At 46.7% G+C, this 13,879-nt stretch overlaps 1 protein-coding gene across 3 annotated transcripts in view; it reads right to left on the bottom strand.

The window, feature by feature from the left end:
- Positions 1-13,879, bottom strand: part of LOC144116373 (protein tolkin-like) — a 1,150,388-nt gene that overhangs the window by 518,657 nt on the left and 617,852 nt on the right. For all 3 annotated transcript variants that reach the window (XM_077651146.1, XM_077651147.1, XM_077651145.1), the window contains exon 3: positions 8,196-8,313. In XM_077651146.1, coding sequence (XP_077507272.1) covers positions 8,196-8,313 — 118 coding nt within the window. The remainder of the gene's footprint in view (positions 1-8,195; positions 8,314-13,879) is intronic.

Here is a 13,879-nt window from a genome sequence, read left to right as displayed (position 1 = left end):
CCGCGGCCGTTGCTTTCTCTCTAAAGTTGTCGACGACATTCTCCGTTCCTGCTCAACAAAACATAAGCTGACCACCGCCTATCATCCCCAAACCAACGGTCTTATAGAGCGCCTCAACCGCACTCTCACGGATATGCTCGCAATGTACGTTTCCCCGGACCATCGGGACTGGGACATTGCCCTTCCATACGTGACCTTCGCCTAAAATTCTTCTCGTCATGACACTGCCGGTTACTCCCCGTTCTATCTGTTGTACGATCGTGAACCCCAATTACCTTTGGACACGCTGCTTCCGACATCTCCTTCCCCGCCTTCTGAATATACCCACGACGCTATTGCCCGCGCCGACCACGCCCGCCAGCTGGCTCGCTCCCGCCTACAAGCCTAGCAGGCCTCACAGCAGGACTACTACGACCGCCGCCACCGCATGGTAACTTTTTCCCCTGGAGCCCTCGTCTTGCTTTGGTCGCCCACACGCCGTGTCGGGCTTTGCGAAAAACTAATGTCCCGCTATGTTGGCCCATACCGTGTGCTCCGCCAGGTTACCGCCGTCACCTACGAGATTGCCCCGGCCTTTCCGGAGACCACATCCGGTGCATCTCAGAGTGACGTTGTCCACCTCTCTCGCCTCAAGCCCTACGTGTCGCAATCCCTTGCCCCTACCTAATTTCCACCGAGACGGTGTTTTTTGCGACTGGGGGCCATGCAACGGATAGAAGAAGAGATGAATGAAGACTCTCGGAGGCGCGCGTGCTCTGGGATTCTGTGCTCTGTGCCTGGTGCTCTGTGCGGGCCGCCCTGTGCTCTTGACCTGTGTGCTGTGCCCGGGCGTTCTCGCGTCGTTCCCGCCTGGACCACGTAACAATATAAAGCATAAACAGCAGAGGTGATAGAGGACAACTTTTCCTAATCCTTTGTGCACCTCGACACTTACCGTACCTTTAATTCCTTCTTATGTTATTTCAACTTTATTTTCTCGATATATTTCCTGTGGAGTGCACAGTAGAAGCAGGCCGTAAGTTGGTTCGACAAGATACCGGCACGCTATCTCAGCAGACGAAAAATCTGATTAAGAAACGTCAAAGCATGAGCGCGTCTAACCCTACAGACAGAATAAAACTAGCAGAGCTATCAAAGTTAATGAATAAGCGGAAGGTAGCCGACATAAGGAAGTTTATTATGGAGAGAATAGAGCATGCTCTAAAGAACGGAGGTAGCCTGAAAGAGGTGAAGAAACTAGGCATACGAAAAAACCAGATGTATGCATGAAGAGACAAGGAGGGCAATGTCATTAGCAATATGGACAAGATAGTTAAAGTATCCGAACAGTTCTACACAAATCTATACAGTAGCCAATGTAATCAGAACGTTAAAGATAAAGGCAGTAGCGCGCAGCAATGCGTCATCCCGCCAGTAACGAAAGAGGAAATAAAGAAAGCCTTAGGAGCAATGCAAAGAGGATAGGCAGCTGGTGAGGATCAGGTAACAGCAGATCTGTTGAAAGACGGAGGGGAGATTCTGCTAGAAAAACTAGCCACCCTGTATACGCAATGCCTTATGACCTCGACCGTGCCAGAAGCTTGGAAGAACGCTAATATAATCTCAATTCATAAGAAAGCAGACGCCAAGGAGTTGAAAAGCTACAGACCGATCAGCTTACTGTCCGTTGCCTACAAGGTATTTACTAAGGTAATCGCTAATAGAGTCCGCGCAACCTTAGAGTTTAATCAACAAAATGATCAGGCAGGCTCTCGTAAAGGATATTCCACAATATATCATATTCACACTATCAATCAGGTGATAGAGAAATGCGCGAAATATAACCAACCTCTATATATAGCCTTCATTGATTACGAGAAAGCATTCGACACAGTGGAAACCTCAGCAGTCATACAGGCATTGCGTAATCAAGCGATAGAAGAGCCTTATGTCAAAATACTGGGAGATATATATAGCACTGCAGAGCTACTATAGTCCTCCATAAAGTGAGCAATAAAATTCCAATAAGGAAGGGCGTCAGACGCGGAGACACGATCTCGCCAATGCTATTCACCGCCTGCTTACAGACGGTATTACGAGGCCTGAATTGGGTACAGTTGGGGATAAAAGTTAATGGAGAATACCTAAGTAATCTGCGATTCCCTGATGACATTGCCTTGCAAAGTCACTCTGGATATGAACTGAAAATCATGATCAATTAGTTAGACAGACAGAGCAGTACGGTGGGTCTAAAAATTAACATGCAGAAAACCAAAGTAATGTTCAGCAATCTAGCGAGAGAACAGCAGTTCACAATTAACAGCAAGAGCCTGGAGGTTGTAAAGGAATACGTCTACTTAGGGCTGGTAGTGACAGCTGATCCGGATCATGAGAGAGAAATAACTAGAAGGATAAGAAAGGGTTGAACTTATGCAGGGTATGTTGTTCGGCGAGTTGGTAGTGATCGAACATCATGGAATCGCAGCGCAAGCAGACAAGGAAACAGGGAGGACACAAACAGCGCAAGTGTGTGTTTGTGTCCTCCCTGTTTACTTGTCTGCTTGCGCTGCGATTCCAAGAATACGGTGGAGCGCATATGGCGGGTTCTCAGATCATGAATAGCAGGTAACCAATATCCATCAAGAGAAACGTGTACAACAGCTGTAGCTTACCGGTACTCACCTATGGGGCAGAAACGTGGATGCTTACGAAAAGGGTTCAGCTTAAGTTAAGAACAACGCATCGAGCCATGGAAAGAAAAATGATAGATGTAACGTTAAGAGACCGGAAGCGGGCAGAATGGGTGAGGCAACAAGCGCGTGTTAGTTACATCTTAGTCGAAATCAAGAGGAAGAAATAGGCTTGAGCAGATCATGAACCGCGGAGGCAAGATAACCGCTGGTCCTTAAGGGTAACGGAGTGAATTCCAAGAGAAGGCAAGCGTTGCAGGGGGCGGCAGAAGGTTAGGTGGGCGGATGAGATTAGGAAGATTGCAGGCATAGGCTGGGCGCAGCTGGCAAAGGACAGGGTTAAATGGACAGACATGGGAGAGGCCCTGCAGTGGGTGTAGTCAGGGTGATGATGATGATGATGATTTCCTGTAGGAAATCAGTTACCTCATGACCGATACCTTCATTTTTTAAAATGTTCCACAGGAGTTTCCTGTTCACGTTGTCGGATACACCGCTTATGTCCAGGAAGGCTAAATAGAGAGGTCTGTTTTCCGCCTTAGCTATTTCTATTCACTGGGTGAGCACGAACAGGCTATCATCTAAGCGCCTACCACTTCTGAACCCGTTCTGAAGTTCTCTGAGTTTTCTATTTCTTTCTACCCATGACTGCATTTTTAATTTCACCGCCTGCATCGCGAGCCTGTATACAACTGATGATATCGTAATAAGTCGGAAGGATTTTATGTTGGTCGTATCGCCTTTCCCTTTATAAATCGCATTCGTTTTACTCTGTCTCAAGTTGCGCGGAATTTGCTTATTTCTTATGGCTGTCTCCAATAATTTTATCAGCGTTTCTTTGCTCCTAGGGCCAAGTTCATTAATGATCTTGATTGGAATTTCGTCCATCCCTGCGGTTGTGCATTTTGGAATATTTGCTTCCGCCTTTTTCCGCTTAAGATTCGTCAGTTGCAAGCTGTTTTCTATTGTGCTGTCCTGTGTTGCTCTCTCATTTGGGGCGATTACCCGATCGTCCTGTCTAATTTACTCAGCTATAACTAATGCTATGTAGTTCACAGCGTCGTCTCCCTGTAAACAATCTCCCTCAGCATCTTGAATCTGTTCCTCCTTTCTTTCATTCGTTTTACCCAGCCAGCTTATATGGTTGCGGAATTTTCGTAGCCCCCCGTGAAGTTGCATCGCGATCTTCAGCCATCCAGACATCAGAGGACTGCTTTATTTGACCCTGGACGAGGACCTGGACTAGGTGTTGCTTTTGTCGAAAATATTCCCATTTTTGGCCTGTTTCCTGTTCAGATATCTTCGCGCTCTTTCCTTGTTAGTGTTCCCTTGAAGCCACCTATCGCTGTTCGATAGCCTCCCTAACTTCCTTATTCCACCAGCTTCTAGGCTTCCGCTTCGCGCTCCAGTGGTTTACTCATTTACTTGCTTCATTTTTGTACTGATGAGTAATTCTATAGTCGGATACGTAAGTCTGCAGTGAAGCTCTGCCCACATTTAGGACCGGCGCACAGAATTCCTCCACAACAAAAAGTAGTCCGTTGTTAAAACTTCTCTTTTCACCTAAACAACAAGCTAATCACGAGAAAAAAAGTTATGAGCTCTAAAAGTTTGATACCTGACTTGTTTAATAAAGTCAAACATTAAAAAACTGGTTTCGTTTACTTTTGTGACTGGCTAGCGGAGTCATATAGTACGCCGCGGATCGTGGCCCAGTGTTAACTGCTGTTTTTTTTTCAGTTGTATCCTACTATAAATGATTATAATCCCACTTTTCCATGGGGCGTTTCTATATTGGTTCCTCTATGCCGGCTGCTATTAGCGCCTATTTCGTCCCTTAATTTTGCGCTCTCTTCTTAACTTCTCTGCATTTTTCTTTTGATCAGGGCTCCCAACGCTTGCTTAATACTACTATGATCACTTCCCAGGCTGTACTTCCCTCTTCATCTATTTCCTTTATTGCGAGCTTGCTATACATCCCCTGCAACATAAGCCAGTAGTCAATGGTCGATTGCCTGTTACGGGATGCCGACGCACGTGATTTGTGCCTCACATTTAGTTTCTTTATTTACAATAACTAGGTGTAATTAAGTCTAGCAATAACTTCCCGTTACAATCTGTGTATCTATCTAGATCCTCGATGTGGCCATTCATGTCACCCAGCATAAAAATATCGGCATCGTCTCCAAATTGCTTTATATCGTCACTGAGGCACTTAAATAAACCCTTGTTTTCTTGCCTGCATTTGTCCCTTGTCCCTTTATAAACTATGCCTACCCATGTGATTTTACCGGCAATGCACCTGATACCCAGACATGTTCTTTGCAAGTTGACTTTATTCTTTGCCAATTTGTTTCTTGATGTATCAGCATACCTACCCCTCCTCCCTTCCTCTCCGTTGTTGTTCTGTTGCTCCTTTCCCAGACGTACACATAAAAAAAACGGTGGATCTTCTAGATCCCGGAGATGTGCGTCGCATATGGTTTATGGTTTATGGGGGTTCAACGTCCAAAAGCGACTCAGGCTATGAGGGGCGCCGTAGTGAAGGGCTCCGGAAATTTCGACCACCTGGGGTAGTGACATCGCACAGTACACGGGCCTCCAGAATTTCGCCTCCATCGAAATTCGACCGCCGCGGCCATGATCGAATCCGCTTCTTTCGGGCCAGCAGCCGAGCGCCATAACCACTCAGCCACCGCGGCGGCCTATGTGCGCCGCATAATAATGATGATGAAGACATCAGGCTTAAAGGCACAAATTCACGGCGGAGGAAAGGCCAGGTTTGCATTGTTGATTCGAACGCACTAATAGGCTAGAAGTGGAGTAACTTGGTAATTTTTTTTACCTAGATTCCAATTTGATAAAAAAGGAAAATGAAAAAAAAAAACAGAAATGAAAAAGCGCGTACACACCTGCTTCTTCGTCCTTTAACTGCTGTTCTATTTCTAACCATTTCGTTCTGTTTCTACCCCCTTGCATCTTCATGTAACAACTGATCCTGGTGTTAAATTTCTGATTAGTAGTTTTCTTCCTGGACCTCCTAGTGGCCATTTCGTTCGTCTCAGCCGCAATTGTTGCCCTTTCTACTTTGCTTCTACACCCCTACGCCGTGAGCCGCAGTGGACCCCCTAAACAAGCAACTGCCCGGCCTGCCTGATGCCAGCCTATCTCGGCTTCTAGCCTTCCACTAAAATGGATGCCATCCCGTGTAAAGCATCTGCCAAAGCCTGCTCGATGCAATTCCCTGTCTATGTCTGCCATTTCAAAGCCTTTCTCAAGAGCATCAAGAGGTAAGTTCGTAGGCTAAGGACGAGTGGGTACCCTGACGCGCTTATAACGTCTGTGGCCGAAAAGAACTTACAAAAAGCTACTGGATAGCAAAAGACCGCAGAAGAGTATACAGTGCAGGATAACGGAGTGGTCGTCTTTCCGTATATACATAATGTTTCGCACGCCTTGAAGAAGGTAACAAACAGATATGATGTTTCCCTAGTGTTTACTGCACCCCAGAAATTAGTGAGCCTTTGTCATGAAATGAATAAAGTGAGGAAAAAGTTGCTAACACGTGAGGTATCGCACGCCAAGCAAAGTTCGTAGAATGTGTTATAGGCATAGTCTATAAACTTCCCTTGTCATGCAGCATGAGTTACATACGTCCATCTGGCAGATGTCTAAACACCAGGTTAAAAGAGCACAGTAATAGCCTAGAAAAATAACGAATCCTTGAAACCTTGCCTCCCATTGCGCAAATCACAATGCGCATGCTCTGAACGGACTACAATTTTAACTCGTACAAGAGACAAGAAAGAAAGAGAAATAAAAGGAGCCTCTGCGATATGGGAGGCCGGTGAAGACGAGTGCGCAAGCGCACCCTCGGTGTTGTCACATGAGGAGTGTGGGGACCTGCCCTGCAGCCCCTGTGTTTGCTTTCCCGCGAGGCACCGTGCAGCAGCATCCTCACCACGAGGAGGAACGCATTCCCTTGTCAGTACATTCCCTTGAGCAACTCGAAAAGGCGAGTTTTCCAAGCTCCCTTTTAAGATCTGTGGCCGAATCGCTGCTCAAAAAGGTTCGCCAGACGGCAAAAGAAGACAACTTTTCCCATGAGCCACCTAGTCGAAATAAGTGTGTTGCCTTACCATATCTTCACAGTATTTCCCACAATCTTAAGAAGATCTCAGGCAGATATGGCGTTGACGTGGTCATGTCTACGCCCTGCAAGCTCTCAAAACTCTTTCATTTGGTGAGGAAGCAGACTTCAACGCATGTAGTTTGCGGCTTGAGGCATTCGAAAAAAGACGTCTCATGCGCGACGGGGGTGGTTTACAAGATTCCCCTTAGCTGTGGTCGATTTTATATCGGACAAACTGGCAGATGTTTAAACATTCGTCTGCAGAGCATGCGCGCTCCTTGAGTAGGCCCGGAGGACCTGCCCTGCCCGTTCATTGTCGCAGTTGTAAGGGCTGCTATCCTAAGCTTAATTGTACAGAGATAATAGGAAGAAGGGGCAGTTGGAAAGGGAAATTGTCGAGGCTGTTGCCATCCTGGAATCGGAGCCCGATAAGTGTGTCAGCACGCCTTCTGTGTCTATTTTTCAGAAAGAGTTAGCTTTTTTCTCAGCGTTTCACTAGGTTGTTTTTTTTTAACGTCTTTATTTCTGCATAAAATAGGCCTAGACTTGCGGCAGAAATGAGGAGCTTCATGGGGGTGGAGGTGGGGGAGGGGGAGGAGGGCCGGTCTCCACTTCTTCTTCGATGTGGGGTGGTCCTGTGGTCGGCTCTGCGAAGAAACGGCTAGGCGCAGGTTAGTTGTATCATTCTTGCTCGGTTTCATTCCTTTCGCCGCACTGAATGTTTTCGTCATGGTTGCCATTGAACTGTTTCTACATGCTTCATCTTCATTAAAACTTCCTGTTGGGCGAGTTGGTTGTTCATCTTGATCTAGAAATGTTCTTTTGCACAAATAAAACGACACACGAGAAAGGCGACACACACACATTGCGCTTGTGTGTGTGTGTCGCCTTTCTCGTGTGTCGTTTTATTTGCGCAAAAGAACATTTCTAGATCAAGATGCTTCATCTTCTTTTTATGATTTATGTTTGCTTTCCAGATTACACGCGCGACTGATCCTTATAAGCTCTGCTGTGTTTCAATAAATGCTCAGTTGTCAGTACCGCCCTGTGTTGTCGCCTGCCTCAGTCCCGTCCTGTTTTGCGGTTTTGCTCTTCACGATGTCATACCAACTGGCCTACACCAAAGCCCTTCTAAGTGTAAGAGAGGTCGACTGACTTACGGCGCGCAGCTCCGAAGGCTATGAAAATGACCGAATATAAGCTGCCTCTGCACCTACACCTCCATCCCTCATAACTCCCTAGCAGCGGCCGACAGCCATCCCCCCCTTGCAAAAAAGACTTCACTAATGACGTACGCCTACAATGTTCGACTCGCGTAAGCGTCCCCTGTCGCGATGTCCGATCACTGCTTCGTTTCTTCTTCGCCAGAAAACCTACGCACTTTCCTCACTCACCGTTTGCTGCGGAACCTGGGGCCCCTGTCCGTATTGTTGAAGCCGACTACAAGCTTGGCCTGCCGGCTTCGCCGTCGGTACGTCTCCCGTGACATGGCGATGTCGCCCATCACCAGCTCTGCATTCAGAGAAGGAAACCGACAAAAAATAATGACGCATTCAACACGACTACTGAGTTTACGCGGAAATATAAAAGAAGAAAAACTGTGCTCCGACTGAGCTTTTCTTATTTCTCTCGTCTCTTTGTTTGCTCCTATTCGATTGCTCTTATTCCACTGTTGAAATGGCAACAATTGCACACGGACGAAACGTTTCAAGTAAGAGAGCTGTAGCTCATAATAGCGCGAAATGCACGCTGTTTTTTTTTCTCTTTTATTTGCTGCGGGATTCCTAATCCAGTTTGAAATCCTGCGCTTTCTTGTGGTCTCATGATAAGATTTACCTGCCGCTCAAAATTAAGGCGCGCTGCAAACCTGTTAACCTCAATTCGAGCAAGTGTATTGCTGGAATCTTTATTTCCTCAAAGCTTCAGCAACCGTTTGAGTTGTACAAAGCTGTTATAGCTTCCATTGCTTGACTGTGCGACGTCATTTCACAAAGATCCTGAGTTGGAAGCTTCCCATTAAGCATCTTCACCAGAACAAATCAAGGCTCGATGCAAATTACTCGGCGTACTACTTTCTGTTCAGTTTTCGTAGCTTCGCTGAGCTCAGACCACTGAGAAATTTTAGTTGGCCGCGGAATTGAGCAACCAAGATGCTCGCCAAAAATGAATCTTTAAACCACGATAAAGGAAGAAACGGGTTTCTTTAAGCAAAGGTGCGCAATCGCTTTCGACCACCGACCGAAAGCATTAAAAGCACACTCGATACAATTATTGTTCCCAATAGAAATGAACGGACTATGTTGTCGTTTGCGCGGCAGCTAAGACTGGCGAGAAAATTGGATTTAAGAATTTCCGTGTCGATTCATACCCGTGACGTGCCTGGCGAAAAAGACGGGTTGCCACCGTCTACGATCCCCGTACAAAAATTGTATTTCGTTTTTGTTTTTTGCTCTCTTGTACCTTCTCGGTGCGAGTACCGATACAGGCTTTATTTTATTTGTCCTTCCTTTCAACTAAGCTCCCCAAAGCCCAGGTGCCTCTTTTATAACGCACTTCAAGCGTCCAGGTGCTTCGTGTACATATTTATGCAGTAACTCCGACAACACGGTGACAAACGTCATGCGATGGCAGGCCGCTTTTATAACGTGACAGCGTTAGAGTAGACGTCGGAAGGAAAAGCCGTATCCACTGTCACACTAATTCAGGATTGGTCGAGAAGGTTGTGACGTCACACTTTGATCTGTGCAATGAGAACGATTAAAACTCGAGGTAAATTGTCACTGTGAGGGGTCAGTATGATATTACGACATGGAATATGACGTAATAATCATATAAAGTAAATTATTCACTCTGGAAAGAAAATTCCGGTAATGTAGTCTGGAATCGAGCCTATGACCCTTAATTTCGGGTCAAACTCGTTACGCTTACGCCACTGCGGCTCGCTCGCTCGCCTCAGTTAAAAGAGGATCTCGTGTGTTGTGGTGAAGTATGCCTACTGATGTATGGTAACGAGTGTGTGTAATTAGAAAGAGGGGCTAATTAAGAAAGATAGTAGGAAATGACGCTATCACGCGACACCCTTGAGGCGGAGTATACCCCTAATTTTTGCCATCCATTTTACTGTGATATTAAATCTACACCCCTAGAAAGCTACTGATTTCATTTGCCCTTCACAGACGTCCGTTCTCGGGCAGAGGTCAACACAGAGGGCATGTTGAAAAATGTATGCGTAGCTCATTCTTCTTTGCAAGTATAACACTTTAGAAAGTGGCGCTCGTTCATCTTGGCGTTGCTGTTGCGGAAAATAAGAAAGAATCGTAACTTGCTCTACACCAATGAGTTAGGCACGGTGTGTTAACCCACTTTATTTCTGCCACTGCGAGGGTGATTAAGCAAGCGAAGATGGCGGTATATTCTAGAACAAATTAAGAAATCACTTGTACGGAGTCCGAGCCGTACCAGTCGCATCGGTAATAAAGGACTAGAGGCACTCAATTTGAGTTGCGTGCTTTCTCCTTTCAAATGATGCGTTTGACATCAGAGTACGTGCATCACTGCGTGGTATTCGCCTACTACCGGTAAATAATCTTCAATGGAGTTTCTTCTCTCGTGCTGCTTCGCTTTCCGTTTCATCAACCAAACGATGGCTGTGACATGTAGTTGGTGGTTAGGTCACGTGAGGCACGAAAAAAAAATGCAGTCAATGGCTGGTACCTAGTGCTAATTCACTGCAACACTTAAGCCAGCCTGCTTCAAGAGCTGGGATGACAACAAACGACGTATCAACAGTTACATTTCCGTTTTTTTTTTCATGCCTCATGTGACGTAAACACCAACTACGCGTCGCAAACACTGTCCTGTTCTTCAAAACGAAAGTTCATCAAGAAGAAATTCATTATATATTATTTACCGGTCACAGGCGAATACCACGGGGTGATCAATGCATACAAACGTCTAAGCGTCGTTTGAACTAAGAAAACACGCAATACGAAATTTGGTATCTATACCCAGAGACGTGCTGATACGAGTTGGGATATTCGGGGCAGAATTCTGCGCACACGTGCTTCCCCACACAACGGTGCATGCGAGCGCATTTCCGCCCCGCGCCTGCAGCAAATCGCTCGATCCCCGCCAGTACGGGAGGAGGCAATTTTCGAAACATTCTTCCCGGGGATGAGATTGATTCGCGCAGGCATGCGTTGCGCAAATGCGAGTGAACGGGCTGTTGGGCGCGCACGCTCAGTGGGAGAAGCTAATGGAGAGAGCAGGCTTTATTATAATTTTCGGTGACGGCAATGGAGTTGTGCGCGAGACACCCCCAAATCAACCTCATTCGAGACTCTGCAGAAGCCGAGTGGCGACGCACGGCGAGCCCAAAGCGCACGAACAGTCCCCACGTTCGCAGCGCCGCTGACAACAGGAAAGCGCGAACGTTCTTGTAAACCTTTCGGGCATCAGGTGGGAGTGTCCGCAACGGGGCAGAGTTAAATCTTAGAAGGGAAGAGGAGGACGGCGGAAAGAAGCTTTTCGTGAATCACAGAGCCCAATTGCTGCACCAAATTGTCCCGCGCTTAAAAACTCAGGGCTCCCGTGCACTAGCGAAAGTTTCAGCCAATCACCCGCCGACCTAACGCGAGAACAGCTTTGATAGCAGGCCCCTTATTCGCTGAGCACCGGCAGTCAGCCAAGGTAAAGACGACCAGTGCACGACCGGCAGCCGCCAGAACGCCCAGCTATTGGAAGACTCTCAGCCGCCACACAGCCGATGTTTCCGGGAAGCTACAAAGTTGTTGTTTTTTTCAATCTTGAGGTTTAAAGTCCCGAAGCGAAACAAAGGCTATGATGAACGCCGCAAGGAAGGAGTGCACTGCTTTCTTCGGACAGAGTATATCTGCCCTGAGAACGACGGCTATTTGATCCGTCTAGGCAGTAACTCCCTCCGCTCTACGCTGCTCTCAGAAACGACAAGATCGCTACAAGCTCCTCCAACTTGCTGATATACAGTGGCGAGCGAAAAAGATTAGCGCTAGTGACGTGCCACTAGAGCGCCAGATAGCGACTATGGGCGCTGCGGTTACGAACACGTCGATAACAAAAGTGTCAGGTGTGTTCGCACAGCACGGCGCCGCGCCAGCCAGGCGGTGCGATTTTCACTGCTCCGGTGACGTCCCTGTGCAAACCTTTTTTTACTGGCGACTGTGCTGTGAGAACATAGGTTTGCTTTTAGCGAATGGCATGCTGTTGAACAGTCAGCTGACCTACAATTGAAGTAAAACTGTTCGCTCCAGAACAGCGTTATGATTAACGATATTTTGTTTATTTAAAAAATACCAAACGGCCTTTACGGCAGGCCGAAGCAGGAGAGGCGGAAACTTAAGCAATGCGTTGAGAAGCGAAAGCAATATAATGTACACGCTAACAAGACCAACCCAGGTATTAAAGCACAAAATACAAACTACCAACTATTGAGGATTCAAAATGCAAATACAGAAATAAAGAGCTACGCCAAATCGAAAATACATAGATATTGTGACATACCTCTGACAATACCAGCCGTCAAAAACCAATTCTATCGAAATAATGAGCTGTTTAGAACGTTTAGTGGCAACTTGCTCCAATATTGTATACTGTGCGAAAAAAATGAGCCAGGAAAATTAGTTTTTATCTCCAAATACTTTGGCATAGTCCCAAGGCTTGAATCCTAAGAATTTCCATGAGGCCATATGGCGAGTGATTAGTCACATGAACATTGTTTATGCAACTATAGCTCACGTATGCTTACGTCTGTGTTTGCGCACTGTCAGGACAACGTAATGAAATGTGCTGAAAAAATTTTACCCCTTAATTGCGTGAAGGGATTGTCCGAGTGCTAACGGTAGAATAAAACCTCGGGCCAAAGGACCGGCTGGGCATACCGTCATTCAGATAGGGAAACAAATAGTCCATGAGGGTTGGGGTCAGTAAAACAAGCTTCCTGGTTAGACCAGAGGCGCCGTTTCGGACTATAGTGAGTGAAAATGGCCGTTGCACAAAAGTCAGTTCCTAAGAAGATCTTTGAAACAAGTGACCATCAACGACCGTTTATAATTCTAAGGAGGCAATTGATTTCCTGAAAACTAACCGCAGCATTGGCTTCTTTGTAGGTATAGAAGATCAGTATTATTCCATACCGTAAAGAGGAGCTGCTCTCATAACTGAAACTGTGCACTTAACAAACTGGAGTCGTTCTTTTTCAGAACTCACATGGTGCGTCTGTTGGGAATTTTTTAAAGCATTTAAGAATGTTACCTCATAGGTACTTTCACCGCTGTTAGCAGCCAGCACTATTTACAAACTAAAACAGAGGTGGTAAAAATGTTTTCCACAGGGATCCCCAACAGCCTTCAATATGTGCCCTTTGCGCTCTTCGCCCTGTCGACACTGTCTAATCGCCAGAAAACGCTTTTTTTTTGCTTGGCTCCCCGGTGGAGCCCACGCCTTCAGTCGCACCGCGCATGAGTGCTCCAACGCGCGACTTCCCCACCGCCTGGCGCTGCTCTGAACATACGTATTAAGCACTGGCGCAACCGGTGCTTTCGCCAAATTATAAATACTTGCTGCTAATTCGATGGAAATATTGCGCACGCAACAAACATCGACCAGAAAGGGGACAGGCGCAGTTTTTTTCCTTTTCTCATTTTTTTTTTGCTGCGCCTGTGTGTGTGTCCCCTTTCCATCCTCTATGAACAACCAACTCGCATAACACGCAACGATGCTGCTAAGTCTGCTGCGGTGGCATTCGACAACGTCCTCCATGAAGCGATTCCTCAACAACTTCAAGCTCTCGGTGTCGGACATCGCATGTATGCGTACATCCGAAACTTTCTCACCGACCGCACAGTGCAACTTAAAGCCGGCACGGGAGATCCTTCCATCATCTCTCCGGGAAACCGTGGCACGCCGCAAGGCGCCGTACTTTCGCCGATGCTTTTTAACGTCGCACTGATAGGCCTGCCGAAGCTACTGGCCGACATCCCCCACCTGCATCACAGCATTTATGCTGACGACCTCACACTTTGGATCACGCGCGGCAGTGACG

This window comes from Amblyomma americanum, chromosome 1 (assembly GCF_052857255.1).
Source record: "Amblyomma americanum isolate KBUSLIRL-KWMA chromosome 1, ASM5285725v1, whole genome shotgun sequence".
In the NCBI taxonomy this organism is placed as follows: Eukaryota; Metazoa; Arthropoda; class Arachnida; order Ixodida; family Ixodidae; genus Amblyomma; species Amblyomma americanum.
This window is presented reverse-complemented; position numbering and strand designations above follow the sequence as displayed.